Source organism: Balaenoptera musculus, chromosome 13 (assembly GCF_009873245.2).
Source record: "Balaenoptera musculus isolate JJ_BM4_2016_0621 chromosome 13, mBalMus1.pri.v3, whole genome shotgun sequence".
In the NCBI taxonomy this organism is placed as follows: Eukaryota; Metazoa; Chordata; class Mammalia; order Artiodactyla; family Balaenopteridae; genus Balaenoptera; species Balaenoptera musculus.
Genome location: NC_045797.1, coordinates 71888513 through 71911913, shown reverse-complemented (window position 1 = coordinate 71911913; position 23401 = coordinate 71888513). Strand labels below are relative to the sequence as shown.

The following is a 23401-nucleotide window of genomic DNA, read 5'->3' as shown; positions in this document are numbered from 1 at the left end:
ACTAGAACAATTTGTGTAAATTTTTAGAGAATTAGTGGTTAATAGTGCTTATTTTTCTTTTTGTGTGTGTGTATAGGGTTTGTGAAACAGGATCTGACCACCAACCTCTTAGTGATAATCAGCAAACAAATTGTGAATATTTTGTTGACAGCCTTTTTGAGGAAGCTCAGAAGGTTGGTGCCAAATGTGTGTCTCCCACTGAACAAAAGAAACAGGTAAGTGTCCATAAATTTTTTCTTTCCCAGTGCTTCTCAAAATATGGCCCTTTAGAGGTCAAAACTGTTTTCATAATAATAGTAAGATATTATTTACTTTTTTCACTGTGTTGAGTTTGCACTGATACTGCAAAAGCAATGGTAGGCAAAACTGGCACCTTAGGAGGAATTGAGGCAGTGATACCACTCTGAACCAGTAACTACTGTATTCTTTCCTTGAACTTGCAGGGGGACAAAACACTCATTTCAATTAAAAATTTCCTTGATGAAGCAGTAAAATTTACACATTTCATTAAATCCCAACTCTTTAATACACATCTTACAAATATTCTATGTGATAAAATATGAAGTGTATGTAAAACATTTCTACAATATACAGAAGTATCTTAAGGAAAAGTACCATTGCTTGAGATACAAGCTGGACACTCTGCTTTTTCATGGTGTACTGTTTTTACATGAAAGTGATTTACAGACAACTAGTTATGCAGTCTTGGATATTCTGCAGACATTTTCTCAAAATGTATGAAGTAAGTCTGACACTTCAAGGGAAACAACTTACAGTATTTGTTGCAAATGATAAGATATGATTTTATCAACTTTTTTAAGTGAAAGTAAGAATTTTGATAAACTGCCATCATGCACTTGACAGCTTCCCAAAACTTAAAAGATATTTCTGATAGGATTATTGTCATATTAATAAATATACCTTTAAGTTTCAGATTCCATGTTCAGATTCTCAACTAACTTTTTTTTTTGAATAAATTTTTTTATTTTTCATTTACTTATTTTTGGCTGCGTTGGGTCTTCGTTTTTGCACGTGGGTTTTCTCTAGTTGCAGCGAGCGGGGGCTACTCTTCGTTGCAGTGTGCATGCTTCTCATTGCGATGGCTTCTCGTTGCAGAGCACAGGCTCTAGGCGCGCAGGCTTCAGTAGTTGTGGAACGTGGGCTCAGTAGCTGTGGCTCGCAGGCTCTAGAGCGCAGGTTCCGTAGTTGTGGCTCACGGGCTTAGTTGCTCCGCAGCATGTGGGATCTTCCTAGACCAGGGATCGAGCCTGTGTCCCCTGCATTGGCAGGCAGATTCTTAACCACTGTGCCACCAGGGAAGTCCCTCAACTTTTTTTTTTTTAAATTGAAGTACAGTTGATTTAAAATGTTGTGTTAGGAAATTCCCTGGCTGTCCAGTGGTTAGGACTCTGAGCTTTCCCTGCTGAGGGCACAGGTTCAGTCCCTCGCTGGGGAGCTAAGATCCCACAAGCCACGTGGCGTGGCCAAAAAAAGAAAAAAGTTGTGTTAGTTTCAGATGTACAGCAAAGTGATTCAGTTTTATATATATATATATATATATATATATATTATATAAAAAATATATAATATATATAATGTATATAAAATATATATGATATATATAATATATGTAAAAGATATGTAATATATATATTCTTTTTCAAATTCTTTTTCATTATAGGTTATTACAAGATAGTGAATATAAGTTCCCTGTGCTATGCAGGAGGCCCTTGTTGTTTATCTATTTTATATGTAGTAGTGTTTATCTGTTAATCCCAAACTCTTAATTTATCCCTCACCCCACCTTTCCCCTTTGGTAGCCATAAGTTTGTTTTCTATATCTATGAGTCTGTTTCTGTTTTGTAAATATATTCACTTGTATCATTTTTTTAGATTCTACATATGTGTTATCATGTGATATTTTCAGCTAACTTTTGAGATACTACCACTTACTACATTTTGATGTAGTATCTTGGAAAAGCTATTAAAATGCTTCTTTTTGCAACTACATATCTATTTGAGGCTTGATTTTTTTTTTTAAATGTACTTCAATCAAAATGCCATATCACAGCAGACTGAAGGCAGCAGCAATTATGAGAATCTAGCTGGCTTTTCGAAGTCAGACATTAAAGAGATCCCTTTACTCTAATTTGCCTTTAAAAATTTTTTTTAATATATTTTTTATTTATTTATTTTATTTGGTTGCACTGGGTCTTAGTTGCGGCAGGCGGGCTCCTTAGTTGTGGCATGCAAACTCTTAGTTGCGACATGCATGTGAGGTCTAGTTCCCTGACCAGTGATCGAATCCGGACCCCCTGCATTGAGAGCTCGGAGAGAGTTCTTTAGTTCTTCAGACTGAAGTCTGAAGGACTTAGGTTGAAAAATAGCAGCCCGGTTCCTCCATGGCCGTGGTATCTACTTCCCAGAGGTAATCACTACCCAGAGGTAGTCTTAACTGTTTCTTCTTGTATAAAGACTATATTTCTAATAATATACTAATAATGATAGTTCTTGATTTTTTAGTTTTTTCAAATTATGTATTGACTCTTTAAAAATAGAAAATGAGAATTTAGCTCTTATTCTTCCTTCTCCTCATCCCCAAACCACCTCCTCTCATTTGACTAACATAATTATATCATAATTTGGGATTAAATCAATTATCATTGTTTATATCTTTATGACTTTGTAAATACTGTACAGCATCACTGAGTCATATAGTGTGTTATATTTCTTTTCCTGACTGCCTTTTAAATTTTCATTAGAATTAATAGTTTTTTCCCTTCCATATTGCCTTTATTTCTTTGTGCCTGTCATTTATTCATCCCCGAAGTCTGATAGCAGGCTGTATCTTTTTCCAGTATGTTTGAACATATTAGATAATTTTACCAGTTTAATTTTTTCTGCAGGACAACTGTGGTGAAGGCCTTCTTTCTCCGATGTCCTCTAGGGGAGTTACACTGCTGCTGCCCTGGAATCTATGATCCTGAGCACTTTATTTATCTCTCCTCTCACTTCTGGTGCACTGAATTCTGTGCCTCTCCCAACCCCTACCCTGTATGTTTCCATTTTTATGAAGCCAGTCTTGAGGTGTTTTATGCAGAAAGTGCATGTAAAACGGTGCATGGGAAATGGATGGCTTAAAACCTTGCGCACCTGAATTTGCCTTTATTCTGCCTTCACACATGATTGATAGATTGCTGTTTTGGCATCTGAGCCTGTGTGTGTGGCATGTTTTTGCTCCCTGCAACCTATTAGCATCTTTTCTTTAATCTCCTCATATTCTGATGGGCCTTGGTATAGATTCTTTTTCATTCATTCAATACAGAAACTTGTATATTACTCTTTTAGGACATTTTCTCATGTTGCTTCTCGATATTTTGCTCCCCTCTGTTGTCTGTCTCTCTATAATATTTTTACTTAGATAATGGATCTCTTGGACTGAGTCTCTTATTATTTCTCCTGTTTTCCACCTCTTTGTTGTTTTGTTCTATTTTAATTGTAATATTTCTTCAACCTTATATTCAATCCTTTTATTTAATTTCCATTTTAAGTTTCTAAGAGCTCTTTTGCTCCCTGAATATTCCCTCCTACTCCCTTTCAGACATCCTCTCTTATATAAGTGTATTAATTATCATTTTTGGATTTTTGTTTTTAAGTTTCTTCTGTTTTCCTCAGTGTCTTTTTTTTTTTTTTTTGGCCGTGCCATGCAGCTTGTGGGATAGTTCCCTGACCAAGGATTGAACCCCAGGCCCTCAGCAGTGAAAGTACCGGTCCTAACCACTGGACTGCTAGGGAATTCCCCTCCTCAGTGTCTTTATGTGCTCTTTTCCTATTTGTTTTGTTCTCATTCTTTTCTTTTTTTTAAAATTAATTTTTATTGGAGTATAGTTGATTTACAATGTTGTATTAGTTTCTGCTGTACAGTGAAGTGAATCAGTTACACATATACATATATCCACTCTTTTCTAGATTCTTTTCCTGTATAGGTCATTACAGAGTATTGAGTAGGATTCCCTGTGCTATACAGTAGGTCCTTATTAGTTGTCTGTTTTATATATGTGTTAATCCGAATCTTCCAATTTATCCCTCCCTGCCACTTTCCCCGTTGGTAACCATAAGTTTGTTTTCTACATCTGTGACTCTATTTCTGTTCTGTAAGTAAGTTCATTTGTACAATTTTTTTATTTCTTATTCTTTTCTGTGAGTACCATGAGAGCAGAGTCTTGGCAGTTTGGTTACAGGTAAAAAACAGAGGTAATATAGTATAGTGGTTGATAGTATGGATTCCAACCCCAGCTCCACCCTTACTGACTATGTAATATTGGGCAATTTAATTAATCTTCTGTGTTTCTATTTTTCCATCTATAAAAAGGATAATAATAATAATACCCACCTTGTGTGGATTTTAGGAGGATTAAATAAATTTATGTAGGGAAAGTACTTTAAACAGTGTTTGGTACATATAAGTGTACACACAAGTGCTCTCTCAGATAGGTATGTAGACAGACAGATAGATAGGCAGGCAGGCTAATAATATATGCTATCATTATTGTGATTGTTTTCCCTAACATCTTAATGGAGTGTCTGTTACATATTAGTCACTCAGTAAACATATGCTGAATGAATAAATGCTAGAGACAAGGGAAGGCCTCTAATAGTCTATTTTCTTAAATGGTTTTTAATCAGTCCTTCTGTGTTCAGCCTGAAGCATCCCTGCATTCTACTGTATTTCTGAACCTTTCTATATTTCTACAGTGACTTCTTTGATTGAATGAGTGAATAAATAATGTTCTTAGGAGATGATCAACAAGATGTTGAGAGATGAAATATTGATAACAGTAACACTGATAGTTTATATTTGAAGGAATAGCCATTAATTACTCATAGTTTTTTTTTTCCCCCTTTATTATTCTTAATGTTCAAAGTCTAATGTTCAAGTCATTTCAAAGTCCTTCTCTAACTGTTGAGAAGTCTGTTCTGGCCAGAAAGCTTTAGTGTCCTCTAAGACAGGGCACAGAATATTTTTGCAAATGAGCTCTCTTAAACAAAATTATTAATGAATTATTTTAAAATATTATTCATTATGAACCATATTTTATGTGTACATTATAATTTTTGATATTTTACATTTGAAGCTTGCTGTTAAGAATGGTATATTTAAAAAATGTGTAGGGCTTCCCTGGTGGCGCAGTGGTTGAGGACAATGCAGGGGACACGGGTTCGAGCCCTGGTCTGGGAAGATCCCACATGCCGCGGAGCGACTAGGCCCGTGAGCCACAATTGCTGAGCCTGAGCGTCTGGAGCCTGTGCTCCGCAACAAGAGAGGCCGCGATAGTGAGAGGCCCGCGCACCACGATGAAGAGTGGTCCCCGCTTGCCGCAACTGGAGAGGGCCCTCGTGCAGAGACGAAGACCCAACACAGCCAAAAATAAATAAATAAATAAAAATTAAAAAAAAAATTTGTAGCTGTGTGTGGTAATGGATGTTAACTACACTTATTCTGTAATCATTTTACAATAGATATATATATCAAACCATTATGTTGTATACCTAAGACTAATACAATGTTATATGTCAGGTATATCTCAATTTTAAAGAAAAGATTGATACATAAAATATACACTGATAGAAGAAAGTTTCAAGGGACTTTTAGTTTATTAGTACATTTCATTTATTAACATGATGCATTTTTTTTCTTACTGCTTTGCAGGCAGATATAAGTATAAAATTATGGAAAAATGGATTCACAGTCAATGATGATTTCAGAAGTTATTCTGATGGTGCAAGTCAGCAGTTTCTGAACTCCATCAAAAAAGGGTAAGCAATCTTTGTAAATAGAAGGATATTTTATTTATTTATTTATTTTAAATTAATTTATTTATTTTTGGCTGTGTTGGGTCTTCATTGCTGCTCGCAGGCTTTCTGTAGTTGTGGAGAGCGGGGGCTACTCTTCGTTGTGGTGCGCGGGCTTCTCATTGCGGTGGATTCTCTTGTTGTGGAGCACAGGCTCTAGGCGTGTGGGCTTCAGTAGTTGTGGCACGTGGGCTCAGTAGTTGTGGCTCAAGGCCTCTAGAGCGCAGGCTCAGTAGTTGTGGCGCAAGGGCTTAGTTGCTCCACGGCATGTGGGATCTTCCTGGACCAGGGCTCGAACCCGTGTCCCCTGCATTGGGAGGCGGATTCTTAACCACTGCACCACCAGGGAAGTCCAAGAAGGATATTTTAGATACATTTCATTTAGAAGATTCCTTTTAATGTTGTTCACAGGTTCCTATGCATTCAAAGACACTTTTTCTTTTATAAATTCAGATTTTTTTCATAAGATGAGTTTTCTTAAAAGAACCACAGCTGTAATTTTGAAGGGTCAGGAATTTGAACTCTGAGCAACCAAAATCTGACTTAAATTAATTCACTTTGCTGGTTGTTACTTAATACCACATAACATCCTACGTGTCTTTTTTTGGTTTTTGTTTTTTTTTTTTTTTAGCTGCGTTGGGTCTTCCTTGCTGTGCGCAGGCTTTCTCTAGTTGCGGCGAGTGGGGGTTACTCTTCGTTGTGATGCGCAGGCTTCTCATTGCGGTGGCTTCTCTTGTTGCGGAGCACAAGCTCTAGGCACGCGGGCTTCAGTAGTTGTGGCACACGGGCTCAGTAGTTGTGGCTCGCGGGTTCTAGAGCTCAGGCTCAGTAGTTGTGGCACGCGGGCTCAGTAGTTGTGGCACACGGGCTCTAGAGCACAGGCTCAGTAGTTGTGGCACACAGGCTTAGTTGCTCCACGGCATGTGGGATCTTCCCAGACCAGGGCTCGAACCCGTGTCCCCTGCATTGGCAGGCAGATTCCTAACCACTGTGCCACCAGGGAAGTCCCAATATAATATACATATATATATATTATTTTAATTTTGACTGTCTTGGGACTTACCTCGTCATGCAGTGGTTAAGAATCTGCCTGTCAGGGCTTCCCTTTTGGCACGGTGGTTAAGAAACCGCCTGCCAATGCAGGGGACATGAGTTCAAGCCCTGGTCTGGGAAGATCCCACATGCCTTGGAGCAACTAAGCCTATGCGCCACAACTACTGAGCTTACGTGCCACAACTACTGAGGCCCATGCGCCTAGAGCCTGTGCTCCGCAACAAGAGAAGCCACCACAATGAGAAGCCTGCGAACCACGACGAAGAGTAGCCCCCACTAGCCACAACCAGGGAAAAGCCCACATGCAGCAACAAAGACCCACTGCAGCCAGAAATAGATAAATAAATAAATAACTTTATTTTTAAAAATAATAATATTGTTAAAAAATTTTTTTGACTATCTTGAAATACTTGACTATATCTGCATATTGTTTTGCTACAATGATGACCCATAATTTTTATATATATGCTTAGTTGTTGATAATATGATTATTTCTTATGTCTCCCACTATCAAAAAATATCTGTGACTATCCTTGTATTTAATTTTTTTTAAAATAATAACTTTATTTTTTAAATTACCACTTTATTGAGATATAATTAGCCTACCATAGAATTTACCCTTTTAAAGTATACAATTCATTATTTTTTAATATATTCACAGAGTTATGCAACTATCAGCACTGTTCATTCAGGAACATTTCTTCACCCTAAAAGGAAACCCCATACTAGTAATCACTCTCCATTTGCCCCTCCTCACAGCCCTGTGCAACCACAATCTACTTTCCAGTTTTATGGATTTGCCTAGTTTGAACATTGCATATAAATGGAATCATTTTATGTCTGATTTCTTTCACTCAGCATAATGTTCTCAAAGTTCATTCATGTTGTAGCTTTTAACAGTTCTTCATTCCTCTTTATTGCCAAATAGTGTTGCATTGTATGGGTATACCACATTTAGTTTATCCATTTATCAGTGGATAGATATTCGGGTTATTTCCACATCTTAGTTATTACGAATAATGCTTCTACAAACATTGTGTACAAGTTTTTGTGTGGACACATGTTTTCAATTCTCTTAGGTCTAGGAGTGGAATTGTTGTTAACTCTGTTTATGAAGAACTGCCAAACTGTATTCCAAAGTTACTGCACCATTTTATATTTCCACCAACAGTGTATGATAGTTCCAGTTTTTCCATATCCTTGCCAACACTTGTTAGTGTCTCGTTTTTTAAATTATAACTATCCAAGTGAATAAGAACTGGTGTCTTGTTGTGGTTTTGATTTGCATTTCTCTAATGACCGGTAATACTGAGCATCTTTTCATGTACTTATGGACCACATGTGTATCTTCTTTGAAGAAATGTCTATACAAATCCTTTGTCCATTTTTTTTTTCCCTTGCCTATTTTTAAAATTGGGTTATTTGCCTTGCTGTTGAGTTGTAAGAGTTTATGATGTATTTTGGAGACAATATTCTCTCCCATTCTTTGTGTTGTCTTTTCATTTTTTGATGATGTCCTTTGAGGCATAAAAGTTTTAAATTTGATGAGGTCTGATTTATCGATTTTTTTTTTTTTTGTCACTTTTGGCTCTGGTGTTATATCTAAGAAACCATCGCCTAATTCAGGGCCTTGAAGATTTTACTCCTATGTTTTCTTTTTTTTGTTTTTTAATATTTATTTATTTTATTTATTTGGCTGCGCCAGGTCTTAGTTGCAGCATGTGGGATCTTTAGTTGCAGCATGTGGGATCTTTAGTTGCAGCACGTGGAATCTTTAGTTGATACATGCTGGATCTTTAGTTGCAGCATGTGGAATCTTTTAGTTGTGGCATGTGGGATCTAGTTCCCTGACCAGGGATCGAACCTGTGCCCCCTGCATTGGGAGCACAGAGTCTTAACCGCTGGACCACCAGGGAAGTCCCTTACTCCTATGTTTTCTTATAATTGTGCTTGAAGTTCGAACTGAACCTCCGATTACTCTTTCATGATAGATTGATAGAAAGAAAATTAATGAATAAAAAGCATGAACATTCTTTCAGCAATTGATGCTCATATTCATGCTTCTGCTTTCCTAAAAAGATATACAAAATTAAATATCTGTCCTATGACACTGTCCTTAGCACATGATTTTATGTGTAACATCAATTTAGTTGTGCAATGTACTTATTTTGGTCAGTTTTTATTTCAGAAGGGTTGATAGTATTCTACATCTAACCAATTTTCAATATATACATACACATATACAGGTCTGTATATATGTATATGTACAATGTATATACAGATTTTAAATGTCTCTATATTATATAATATAATTAATTTGGAATCTTTTTCAAACTAATACAGAAGTTGCAAGTGTGGTACAAAGAACTTTTCTAAAAGCATTTGAGAGTAAGTTGCTAAAGTGATGCCTCATCATCCTGAATACTTTAGTTTGTATTTTTATTCAAAAGGAAATATATTTTCCTATGTAACCACAATACAACCATCTATTGATGTATAATATTATTACCAATTATTCCTCAGAATGTATTCAGGTTTCACTTTTTATCTTAATATTATCCTTTATAGCAAAAGCATCCAATTCAGAATTACACATTGCTTTTAAATGTCATGTCTCTTTAGTCTCCTTCAGGAGGGAACAGTTTCTCAGTTTTTGTTTTTGTCTTTTTTTAATGACCTTGACACTTGAAGATTATGGGCCCAAATTATGTAGAATGTCTCTCAATTCAGATTTATCTGATTTCATCCTCATGATAAGATTAAATTACACATTATTTGTAGCAATATCACAGAAGTAATGCTATCCTAACTTTAGTAGTAAGTTGTTCTTTGCTTTTCTTTATAATTTTTTCATTTTATCTGTTTTTTTGAACTCTATGTAAATGCAATATGTTTATTTTTTGTGTCTACTCAGCTTATTTCTTTGGGATGTTCATCCATGTTGTTGCATATAGTTATAGTTGGCATGAATCCCAGAAGCAATATAAGAAAGATAAATTTGATTATGTAAAATCAAATGCCATACTGGGAATACTTTTTTCACATATATCCTGTAAATGGAATATATACATATTTCTTACAAATCAGTAAGAAAAAGATGAAAAGAGTATTTTATATGTTTGTACCATTTGATCTACTTTATAACAGAATAACAGTGTGCATGTGGTAAAAATGAATGACATATATCCATATACTAACATGAGAAGGTTTCTGTGGTATATTGCTTTTTTTTTTTAAAGCAGTTTGCAAAATACAGAATAATGTACATAGAATGATACCATCTTTGGAAAAAATATAATTATTATGTGGAATTTTACTATATAGAGAGAGAAAATTTAGGAGATACACCCCAAAGTTTTTTATTAGAGTGAGAGTGGAATTATAAGGGCTGTCACTTTTGGGGGAGGTGGGCTGTCATTTTCTTTCTTAAATCTATATGTGTTTACATTTTTTTATGTCTTGTTTTTCTAGAACCAGCATGTAGCTATATTTTCATTTTAAAGAATGAAATAAGAGCTTGATTTTTCTCTAACTGTATTATTTTAAATACATTTAGTTTTTATTGTATAGAATATATATGCCTCTTATTTCTGTATATTTTTCTATTCTTTTTACATGCACAGTATGTTTTTCAGAGAAAGAAAAAACATATTAGGGGCTTTATCACTTTCTTTCTTTACTTTCCAAGGGAATTACCTTTAGAATTACAGGGAGTTTTTGATAAAGAGGAGGTCGATGTTAAAGTTGAAGATAAGAAAAATGAAGTATGTATGTCAACGAAGCCTGTGTTCCAGCCCTTCTCAGGACAGGGTCACAGACTGGGAAGGTGAGTAGGCTCATGATCTGTAATTTCCATAAGCAGAGGTTTGACTAATATTCAGCTTGTCATTATTTTACTATGTAGACCACATATATAGAGTTATCATTTCTCCCATTGGAAATGAGATTTTTCATGTTAACTTTTATGAGAACTTCTAAGTCATATTCACCTTAGTGTAAATTAACATATGCTGGCACTACACTAAAAAGTCATGGTGGCTTTTTTGGTTTTATCCGATCAAAAGTGCCTGGCTTAATGAGGACGTTGGGCAAAATTGGGTGGATAAATCATTTTTTCTCCCTTGCACCCACCACTTGAGCTTTGCCATTAATGTCAGAGTACATAGGCTAGCGTTTGGACATAGGGTTCTGTATTATAGTTACCAATGCCTTCAGCATTGTGTTCTCTGATCATTATCTGAATTTTGAGGTAACAAAAGTGAAACAATGCCTGATAAAGTTAGTATCAGTATCAGAGCCTTTAATTATTGGGTTGGCCAAGAAGTTCGTTCGGGTTTTTCATAAGCTCCTCCGAAAAACCCGAACGAACTTTTTGACCAGCCCAATATTTTCAAACTTTGCAGTATTCATCTTATCTAATTATGCCTATGGCAGAATATGCAAAGAGGTTAAATATAGAATTGCTTTCATTTTTATGAATTCTCATATATTAATTATCAAGATTGGTACAGTATATAAATGCATATTCATCCACACATGTAAAAATATCCCAATGTGACTTTCAGAGTGATGAGGGAATACTTTGTTTCCTTTCATTTCCTTTATAACCCAAGGACTGTTCTCTACAGAGAACTTATAATTTCTTTTAGAAATTTTAACCTGGGGGGTAGGTAAAGGTAAAGCCCATAGATCTGTCAGCACTATAAAATTGTTCTGTAAGGCACTGTTCAAATACATAAGTATACTCTTCAGGTATACTTACGTAACAGTCCACAAGCTTACAAATTACTTAGATGTGCATAATTTTGTTAGATTCCTATAATCATCATGTATGATGGATATAACTGATATTAATATCTTTATGTGTTAGGGAACAGCTGTGACTAGCTAAAATCTTCCTAAAAGCTATACTTACTGTAAAGTTTTTATAGTAATTGTTTAATGATAAAGTTCTGCTTAATGAAAAACATGCATCTGACTTGTTGTCTGCATTTTCTTAGTGCTACACCAAAAATTGTTTCTAAAGCGAAGACTATTGAAGTTGAGAATAAAAATAAGTTGTCTACTGTCCCACTAAACAGTCTGGAACCCATCACTAATATACAGATCTGGTTAGCCAATGGGAAAAGGATTGTCCAGAAATTTAACATTTCTCATAGGTGAGTCTTCCATTTCATTATTTGTCTGATTTGTTCCCTAAGTTTTAATTGTATTTCTTCTTTTCAGGTCAGTCAACAGCTATTTTTAAGAACTAAGGATCTTAATAAATAGTTCTCTAAATATAATGTTTCATGACAATGGAAATTCTTGGACATTAATGAAGTATTTTCAGTCTGTTTTATGGATTATCATTTCATTAGTTTTCCTGCTTACCTAGATACATAATTTTTTAAAAAATATTTTTCATTGTTTATCTGAAATGCAAATTGAAGTGGGCATCCTGTATCTTTTTTTTTTTTTTTTTTCATTTATTTATTTTTGGCTGTGTTGGGTCTTTGTTTCTGTGTGAGGGCTTTCTCTAGTTGTGGCAAGCGGGGGCCACTCTTCATCGCGGTGCGTGGGCCTCTCACTATCATGGCCTCTCTTGTTGCGGAGCACAGGCTCCAGACGCGCAGGCTCAGTAATTGTGGCTCACGGGCTTAGTTGCTCCGCGGCATGTGGGATCCTCCCAGACCAGGGCTCGAGCCTGTGTCCCCTGCATTAGCAGGCAGATTCTCAACCACTGCGCCACCAGGGAAGTCCTAGATACATAATTTTAAAAGAATTATTTTTAATATGTTTTTAAGTTGATCATTAGCATTATGTGTGTATTTTTCTGTTAATTGTAGAAAAGGAATGATAATACAGGAAAGTACTGAAAGAAATTGAAATCAAGTTAAATTCCATCACCCAGAGATAATCACTACTACTAGTTTGATGGATTTTTCCAGTCTTTTATCTCATCTTAAAATGTTTTTTCATTTTAATTAAAGTAGGAACATATTGTATATAGGTTTCCAAGTCGCTGGGACCTCCTTTAAACTTTTTACATCTTCCCATCATTCTTTGAGCATTTTCTTGTTTATTGGCACAAAATTTTTTTTCAGGTTCGTTCTGTACGTTTTCTAAGAAGCCCTGGTTCTTTTTAGTGGCCAAGGGTATTGAGGATCTGGTTACTAGGTATACTTATTGCCACCATTCCCAGGCCCTCTGAGTGGAAAGAGCTACAGGTGTCTATACATACATACACATATGCATATATATACATACACTAACACACACATTTACATCTGTATTTCTATATCTTTGCATAGCGAAAACCATGAGTTCACATAGATACCTCTAATTTCAGTTCACCACCACAGGGTTTATTCTAGTTTTCCCCTTTCCGTATTTGTAACTACTTCACTTTCTTCAGTTTAACTTTCTTCAGTGAGAAACTTGGCTCCAGTTATTCTCAATATATTTATTTATTTATTTATTAAATATTTATTTATTGGTTGCCCTGGGTCTTAGTTGCGGCAGGCGGGCTCCTTAGTTGTGGCATGTGAACTCTTAGTTGCAGTATGCATGTGTGATCTAGTTCCCTGACCAGGAATTGAACCCGGGCCCCCTTCATTGGGAGCACAGAGTCTTAACCTCTGCACCACCAGGAAAGCCCCCAATATATTTATTTACTGATCAGTTCTCCTACATGTAACCAGTCCCCTTCTTCTACTGCTGACTCCTCCCCAGCCTGGAAGCCTTCCTCTTCCTGCTGGGTCTCTTGACACATCACATCATGCCAGTGACCTGTTTGCCCTCCTGGGCTCTGGCAGTCAGTGCTGCCTATCCTCCCCCATGAGTGGTCACTCTCCACCTCTTTCTGGTTCTGACACACTGCAGTTGGCCCCTCCTCTGTATGAATGCTCTTTTTATTCTGCTTGAGACAGCCTGTTGTGCACCACCTCTCCTATATTCCTAACCCAACTTGGCTTCTGACACTCTGCACTGAACACCTCTTCTGTGTGGACACACTCCTAACCCTGCTCGTACTGCAACCGTACCCACCTGCCTCCCTCTACATGGGCGCCCTCCTCGTGCTGGTCAGACTCTGACACCAGGAAGATGGGCCGCTTTCCTGTGCAGACGTCCTCTTCACCCAACCTGGACTCGGATTCCCTGATCTGGGCCACCACAACTCCCTCTCATATCTGGCCTGTATGCCAGTAGGTTCTCATTATTATTTATTTTATACATAGTAGTGTATATATGTCAATCCCACTCTCCCAGTTCGTCTCACCCTACCCTTCCCCTCTTAGTAACCATAAGTTTGTTGTCTACAACTCAGGTTTGTTTCTTTTTAGGGAAATAAAATATTTTAATCCCAACTTCTTTGTCTAGAAAAATACTTCTGGCATTTTCAGTAACAAATAGTCACCTACCATTTTTTTCCCTGACTGACTTGAAGCATTTAAAAACCTTTGACTGGCCAACGGTATTTAATTAAGTGATAATGAACCAAGCTTTGTTTTGTTTTGTTTTGTTTTAATTATTTATTTATTTATTTATGGCTGTGTTGGGTCTTCGTTTCTGTGCGAGGGCTTTCTCCAGTTGCGACAAGTGGGGGCCACTCTTCATCGCGGTGCGCGGGCGCCTCACTGTCGCAGCCTGTCTTGTTGCGGAGCACAGGCTCCAGACGCGCAGGCTCAGCAATTGTGGCTCACGGGCCTAGTTGCTCTGCGGCATGTGGGATCTTCCCAGACCAGGGCTCGAACCCGTGTCCCCTGCATTGGCAGGCAGATTCTCAAGCACTGTGCCACCAGGGAAGCCCCAAGCTTTGTTTTTTAACTGGAATGTTTAGTCCAGTTTTTATAATGTTTTATAATATCCTGAACTAGTTAGGTTAAGGCTACCATCTTGCTCTTTGTTTTCTCTTTACCCCATGTCTTTTTATTCTTCGCTCCTCCTTTCTTGCCTCTTTTTGAGCTTAATGAGTATTATTTTTTATCCTCTCTTAGCTTTTTAGATTGGCATTTCTTTATTCTCATAGTAGTATTGTAGAGATCACAGTACCCATTTTTAATTTTTACTGCACGGTTCCTTTAATCTTTAGTGGGGTTTTTTGTACTTATATTCTTTTCCATAAGCTTTAGCCTTTCGTTTTCCAATTTTTGGTACCCAAATAAATACAAGTGACCATTTTCTTGATTTTTTTTGGTAACCTGCACAGGTTAACAGAGTGGCAATTGGTGAATTTGATTGAATGGGAAAATTCTGTCTTTGGTGATGCCATATTTCATTAATTCTTTTTTTTTTTAATTTTATTTATTTATTTGTTTGTTTGTTTGTTTATTTATTTATTTTTGGCTGTGTTGGGTCTTCGTTTCTGTGCGAGGGCTTTCTCTACTTGCGGCGAGCGGGGGCCACTCTTCATCGCAGTGCACGGGCCTCTCACTGTCATGGCCTCTCTTGTTGCAGAGCACAAGCTCCAGACGCGCAGGCTTAGTAGTTGTTGCTTACGGGCCTAGTTGCTCCATGGCATGTGGGATTTTCCCAGACCAGGGCTCGAACCCGTGTCCCCTGCATTGGCAGGCAGATTCTCAACCACTGTGCCACCGGGGAAGCCGCATTAATTCTTGTTTGCACATTTTTTCACATTTTAGCATCTCTGAAATGGGGATGCATCCTTATAATTTCTTGTTGGCCATATGGCAGTCATGACACAATTGTCTTTGCCTTGGCATCTGCCTCAAAGCATGCAGAACAAGTGTCAGCTCAATGAAAGATCATCCCAGAGACAGTAGTGGAGCACTTTTCAAAGTACTGCTGTATCATCAACACACCCGATGATACAGAAGGGAGTATTATATGGAAAAACATGTACATCAATGACTGAATCAGAAGTGATTTGAAGGATCTGAGTCTGAATAACGTTCAACTGTTAGGAATGACTTAACCATTTTATTCTAATCTTATTTTGGAAGTAAGTAATTTGATGAATGTTTGTGTGAAAATTAGTTAAAAGTGCTCTTTCAATAAATATAAAAATTCTAAGTGTTTAAGAAATTATTTTGTCATAATCTGGATTTTTTTTAATTTTAGTAGTATATAAAATGGCAAGTCTTAGAATCAGTGGCATCTCAGGGGTTTTTTTTTTGGCCGTGCTGCCTGGCTTACAGGATCTCAGTTCCCCGACCAGGGATTGAACCCAGGCCACGACAGTGAAAGCCCAGGATCCTAACCACTAGGCCACCAGGGAACTCCCAGTGGCATCTTAATTTCGATGAACTGTATACGTACTTTCCCTTTCTATATACACACGCATATACTTACATGAACATAACTTTGAGCTGCCTTCAAGACTGCAGTGATTGGGAGGACTTCCCTGGTGGCGCAGTGGTTAAGAATCCACCTGCCAATGCGGGGGACACGGGTTCGAGCCCTGGTCCGGGAAGATCCCACATGCCACGGAGCAACGAAGCCCATGCGCCACAACTACTGAGCCTGCACTCTAGAGCCTGTGAGCCACAACTCCTGAGCCCATGTGCCACAACTACTGAAGCCCACACGCCTAGAGCCCGTGCTCTGTAACAAAGACAAGCCACCGCAATGAGAAGCACGTGCACTGCAACGAAGAGTAGCCCCCCGGGGCTTCCCTGGTGGTGCAGTGGTTGAGAATCTGCCTGCCAATGCAGGGGACACGGGTTCGAGCCCTGGTCTGGGAAGATCCCACATGCCATGGAGCAACTGGGCCCGTGAGCCACAATTACTTGAGCCTGCGCGTCTGGAGCCTGTGCTCCGCAACAAGAGAGGCCGCGATGGTGAGAGGCCCGCGCACTGCGATGAAGAGTGGTCCCCACTTGCCACAACTAGAGAAAGCCCTCGCAGAGAAACGAAGACCCAACACAGTCATAAATAAATAAATAAATAAATAAAAGAACGTGAATTTCTTTAAAAAAAAAAAAAAATGAGTAGCCCCCGCTTGCCACAACTAAAGAAAGCCCGCGTGCAGCAGTGAAGACCAAATGCAGCCAAAAATAAATAAATAAGTTTTTAAAAATCAGTTATTAAAAAAAAAAAGATTGCAGTGATTATATTACATTATAGTGTTCATTATACTAACTGAAAATCTACCTGCACTGGGTTAAGAATTTTCTTGACTAGATTTGAAGCACAGCCTGACGTCGTATTGAAGAGATACGGCCTGTGTCTGTGTAGGATTACTGGTTGGACCATTTCTGATCCATTCAGAGCAAGATATGTAGATTTTTCTGTTATAGAAACTTCCAGGCATATGCAAAAGCAAAGAGATGATATAGTGATCCATCATCACTCAGTTCCCACTGAACTATGTTAATAAGCAAATCCCAGACTTCATATAGTTTCATATGTAGATATGTCAGAATGTGTTTCTAAAAAATAGAGACTCAAAATGTAATTATAATACCCTTGTCACATCTAAGATAAGGAATAGTGATTCCTGACTATCATCAGGGGTGAACCTTTGAAAGATAGCCCAAGTGAGTAGTTATAGCATCATTATTTGATTATTCTGTATTAACATAGCCAGCTATCATCACAAGTTATTACCTTAAATTAGCTAATTCAGGTTTTCATAAAATTATATTAATAGTTTGTACTATTTTGCAGGGTAAGCCACATCAAAGATTTCATCGAAAAATACCAAGGATCTCAAAGAAGTCCTCCGTTTTCCCTGGCAACAGCTCTGCCTTTTCTCACATTGCTAGATGAAACACTCACACTGGAAGAAGCCAATTTACAGAATGCTGTAATCATTCAGAGACTCAAAAAAACCGCTGAACCTTTTAAAGAACTTTCATAACATTGATTTTTGATACACTAAGTGGAAAGTTTCCAGAAAAATGATGGTCATAAGTGGACATGCACACCAAAATGGGGGGGAAGTCAGATTTGCTGGGCTTTGCACTATTTAACTCCCTCCTGATGAGAAGATTTTAAAATAAGTACAAGTAAGGAAAATAAACTATGACTGGAAACTATATTCAATGAACTTTTCCCAGAAGGCTACTCAGAAAGAAAAATAGACTTATTTTCAAATACCAGTTATTTAACGTAAAATATATTAAATAACTATATCATTTAAAATCTTAATACGGTATAAATTAGCAAATATGTTCATAGCATCTTTCATTCAAACATCATTCCCAAACAGCAGTGGTTTGTTTAAATGTTAGCTGTCTCAGATTTTTTTAAATAGCAATACATTAAAAAATGATACATGGCAGGTTAAAAACATCAATGCAATTTTTTTATATCTATCTGAAATACAATCAAAAGGCTGGAAGGAACTGCTTTCACCACAGCTATGCCTAAACCTCAGAAGTGTTCCCAATTTGCATTGTCTAATGGCAAGATACACTCAAATATTAACTTGGCAACAGTATCTGGGATGTATTTTCACTTAAGAATAAAATTGTGTAGCTTAGTATAATGTCAGTATCAATCTGCTGACATACATTTCAACATTTTCAAAACGTATAAATTTAAAAGAATTCTTTTTTCTCTAGGAACCGCAGTTTATCCCTTACTTTATTTTCTTTCAAAAATTAGGGGTTCTTAGTTAACATTTGGAGTGGGCCATTTGTTTGCCACCATCCACGTAGAATCTAATGCTAGTGTTGTCACGTTACTAATTGACATTTTTTTAAATGCGTCGTGTAAAGTATGGTTTTCTATTTCATACATCACACAGCCCATTTATATATCAAAGGATTATTTATTACATTCTGATGTCACTAAGGAAAACATGCTAGATTTTTAACTAAAACTGGTTACACTTCAGTATTTCCCTGTCAGGTTAAATCCCCTTGCCTGACAATAAGTTTAAGAAGCTTTTTGCAGACGATCTACTGAATCATATTTAAAGTGAAATATACATTGAATGTGCCAAGGAACTAAGTGGCCATGCCTAACAGCAGTAATGTTCATAGGGTGCTGGATGTCTGCTGGAAAGAGCAGTTCTCAAACATTTTGGTCTCAAGACCTTTTGTTTATGTGGGTTATAAATACTAATATCATATTTAAAATAAAAAGTTATAAAATATTCATTAAAAATAATAAACATGTTAATATAAAGAACATATTTATGAAAAATGTCTATTTTCCAAAATTTAAAAAGATTTAGTGAGAAACGTGGCATTGTATGTCATTTTTTGCAAATATCTTTACTGTCTGATTTAAAGAAGACAGATGGAATCTCATCTGCTTCTCTATGTCTGTTGCAGTATCACACATCATGTAGCCTATAGTAAATGCTACTGTACATTCATGAGAAAGTGAAAAAAAGCAAATAACATCTTAGTATAATTATGAAAATAGTTTTGACCTTGCAGAACCCTTGAAAGAGCTAATCTTATGAAGCAGTGATTTGCAGTGATTCTCAAGCCTTAATATGGAAGAATCACTTGGGAAGCTTTTCAGAATGCCTATTACCTGCCACCTACCACACACATTTTAACGATTCATTGTATTTGGTATGGGTTCCAGATGTCTACATTTTTAATCTCAAGTAATTCTTAGGTATGTAGTAGGAGAACCAGTCTTCAGGAAATCCTGCACTAAGCTTCCACCCTAATAAAATAAAACCTGCGTGCTGCACCATGGACAGTGCAAGACTCAACTGAAATCGGACTGTTAGACCTTTAAATTTTATTGTATTCCACCAGTTTGTTCTTAGACTGTCTTCCCACCCTTTAATTCTGAACTAATCATAAGATAAACCTGTGCTTTATCTTCTGTAAGCACAGCTGAGACAAGGCTGCAACATTTAAATGAGGTTTTTATTAAAGGCTCAGGGATAACAAAAGGGAAATATACACATAACTAGATGACCTGATTTATAAGATATATCTTATGTTTGAAGTTCATTTTAAGAATGCTTCCTTTTCTGGCTCTCAGCCTTCTAGGTGGTAGAGGTCTTTTTATCAGTAAGAGAGGGAGAACAAAGGAGAGCCTTTTCCTTTTGTCATTTACCCTCAGAAATGAACAGATATATAATAGAAAATATTTATTGTCTGTAACGTTTACGGCTGTGGTAGAGCTGTCTCTTCAGTAAAACAAAAATAATGGCATTCTTAAAAAAGTGAGGGGATGGTAAAATCAGATATAACGTAAGTCATTGTTAATATATTTTCAAGAATCTGTAAGAAAATGTTTCATATAGGCCTATCATGAAGCATTTTATAATTTTCATTTGCATAAATATAAGTCAATTTTTGACTCTCCATATATTTTTATAAAGGGACTTCTTGTTGGAAATATTTTTCTTGTACATATAAAAAGACCTCCTTTGTAGATTTTCCAGTTTATAGTAATTATTAACCAGAAGACACATTAGAGGTTTTCTTGTGTGTACATGCAGAATACACCCCAGTGAGAACTTCTGTAGAGAAAGACCTGTCATCAGCAAGAACCCTCATTTTTGTAACTGTGAAAACTCTAATTAATGTGGATGATATTCTTAAAGGTTTTCTAAAGTGAGAACCATCTGATAAAGCTTTTTACATTAAAGTTAAAAATTCTAAAGTTGTTAATTAAATATGTAGAATACCCAAAACATGTTGACTTTAGAAAACAAACTGAATTTAGTAAGGGAAGGCAAACTTGAAAATAAAGCCAGCATCTTAGATGTGGAATACAATTTGACCTAAGTAGTTGTTTCAAAAGAGTCATAAATCAGTTTAAAACCATTGTTGGGGGTCATATGCAGAAGTACATATCTAATTTTACAGATTCTAATTTATTGGTTAAATTACTATGCATTATCCAGGTTATAAAGGTGATCTTATTTATTTTATATACTTCTGTCTTTCAGAATACTTTTCATTATACTTAATTGTGTTGAAATTATGTATGCATCTATTTCAGTGCCTTAAAGTATTTTGAAAGCAATCTTGCTAATGGTTAAAGAACTGTTGTCTTAAAGATGAAATACTGTTCATTAAAAGGATCAGTGAGATAATTTACATTTGTTTGTTATGAAATAGTTACATATGGATGCATTTGTCATTTTTATTTGGCAGAGTCATTCAGTTTGAGAATCAGCAAACATTTATTAGGTGCTTTCTGTTTGCCAGGTACTTTAACCAATGTTACTTTCATTTAGTACTCAGAAGTGTTAAAATGTGATATTTTTAATACTAACTCAATGGTTGTGTTTATTTCTTACACCATCCTTTGTGTCCTTAGTTGAACTAGCGTGAAGAATCCTTAGTGAGATTTACCCCTTTGCTCTTAGTACAAACCATTTAATTTAAACATTGCTCATCACACTGAATCTTCAAATAGAAGTGGCTTATTCAGTAGACTAATATTTGGCTCTTTGTCACTTGATTTAAATGTATGTTTTTTGCACAGATAATTCATATTCATTGGAGAAAATTATACAGTTACGCTAAAATGATCTTTAGCTCACCTATTATTCCACCATTCAGAGATAACCACTAATAACATATTGGTGTGCATCCTTTCAGATGTTTTTAAGTGTATCAGTCTTTAGTTTTGTTTCAAAAGGCAGGCTTCTTGATTATTGTCGGCCTGTTTTATTTATTGAAGTCTATTTGTCTTTAAAAATTGCATTAGGAATATACCATCACTTTAAGCAGAATAGTAACTGTTAGGGGAAAAAATGCCTCTTAGTTACATTTCTGTGCAAAAAAGGGAGGGAGGTGTTTTTTTTTTTTCTGTTGCCCACTTCCCTTCAAAAGTAAAATTGTGGTAGTACATGCAACACAGTATAAGTATTATGAGTGAAGTGTTTCCAAACCTGCTGAAATTGCATATAAAGTGTTGTGTTCAAACGTAAATTATCCAAAGAAACTCATCTTGAGTTTGTTTAGTTTCCAAGAAATTAAATATTTAACACATGCATTACCTAGTTATCTTTGCACTGTTTGCTAGGGCTGCAATCAAGGAAACTGAAGGTACCCATTTTCTAGATTAAGGAATTGAGGCATAGAAAATGGGATGACTTGCTTTATACTGGGTAGTGTATACTTTTGGGTTAGATTTAGATGTAATAGGAAATCCACACTAATAATGGCTTACAGAATACATTTTATTTTATTTCCCATGCAGAAGTCCGGAGGGAAGTAGTTCAGAGCTGCTAGATCAAAAGTCATGACTCAAGTATTGTTAATCTGCGGATCTCAGCACCAGTTAACTTGAGATCTTCAGATAGCCTGTTGGCACCAGCCATCACATTTGCATTTCATCATTTCATCCAGTAGAAGAAGCATATCCATTCCCTTTTTTAAAAAAGCTATTGAGATGTAATTCACATACCTTACAATTCACCCATTTAAAGTGTACAACTCAGTGTTTTTTTAGTATATTCACAGGATTGTGCAGCTATCACAATCTGATTTTAGAACATTTTTATCTCTCAAAGAAACCCCATTAATAGTCTTTCTCCACCCTCAGTTCTAGACAGCCACAAGTCTACATTCTTTGGTTTATTTATTTGGACATTTCATGTAAATGGAATCATACAATATGTGGTCTTTTGTGACTGGCTTTTTTCACAACATAATGTTTTCAAGGTTCATCCATGTCATTTTTATTGCTGAATAATAGGCCATTGTATGAATATTCCTAACATCCTAAATAGCCATTAGTTGATGGACATTCGGGTTGTTTCCACTTTTTAGCTATTAAAAATAGTGCTGCTATGAACATTTGTGTTCAGGTTGTTGCGTGATCATGTTTTCATCTCTGTTACATCCTCAGGAGTGGAATAAATGCTGGATCATATAATTTCATACTTAACTTTTGAAGAACTGCCAGACTTCTCCAAAGCACCTGCACAGTTTACATGCCCACTAGCAATGTATGATTTTCCACATTCTCCCCAATGCTTGTTACTGTCTTTTTATATAACTATAGCCCTCCTAGTGGAGTGGTATCTTGTAGTTTTGCATTTCCCTAATGACATGAGGTTGCCCATTTGTCTATCTCGGAGAAATATCTATTCAAATCCTTTGCCGAATTTTTAATTGGGCTATCTTTTTACTGTTTAGTTTTGAGTTCTTTATATATTCCAGTACAAATCCTTACGATTTGCAAACATTCCTCCCATTCTGTGGGTTGTCTTTTCACTGGTTGCATAGGTTACAACACAAAGTTTTTCATTTAGATGTAGTCCAACTTAGGCTTGTGGCATCCTATCTAAGAAACATTTGTCTAACCCAAGATTATGAAGATATGCTCCTGCTTTCTTCTAAGAGTTTTATAGTTTTAGCCTTTACACGTAGGTCTGTGATGGGTTTTCAGTTAATTTTTGTATGTGATGTGACCCCTTCCCTTTTAAGGACCTTTCTGGGAAATTGCCTACACCACTCAGCTTTTTTTCACTGGCCAGGACTTAGTTACATGGCCATACCCATTATCTGTATGAGGCTGGAGAATGTGTATTTCGGGCATCCTATATCAATTTTTTAAAGAGGGTTGTAAGCCTACTCAGTCATAGTCTGAGCAGGTCAATTCTATTGCTTCG

At 36.5% G+C, this 23401-nt stretch overlaps 1 protein-coding gene across 3 annotated transcripts in view; it reads left to right on the top strand.

Annotated features, from left to right (window-relative positions):
- The window catches only part of UBXN2A (UBX domain protein 2A), a 50672-nt gene extending 27893 nt beyond the window's left edge, over positions 1 to 22779 (top strand). For 2 of the 3 annotated variants that reach the window (XM_036872887.1, XM_036872886.1), the window contains exons 3-7: positions 77 to 215; positions 5711 to 5817; positions 10595 to 10732; positions 11907 to 12065; positions 17518 to 21051. In XM_036872887.1, coding sequence (XP_036728782.1) covers positions 77 to 215; positions 5711 to 5817; positions 10595 to 10732; positions 11907 to 12065; positions 17518 to 17710 — 736 coding nt within the window. In that variant the 3' untranslated portion in view covers positions 17711 to 21051. Of the gene's footprint in view, positions 1 to 76; positions 216 to 5710; positions 5818 to 10594; positions 10733 to 11906; positions 12066 to 17517; positions 21052 to 21984 lie in introns of those variants that run through there. The other variant, XM_036872888.1, reaches the window with a different exon arrangement.
- The last annotated feature ends 622 nt before the right edge of the window (positions 22780 to 23401 follow it).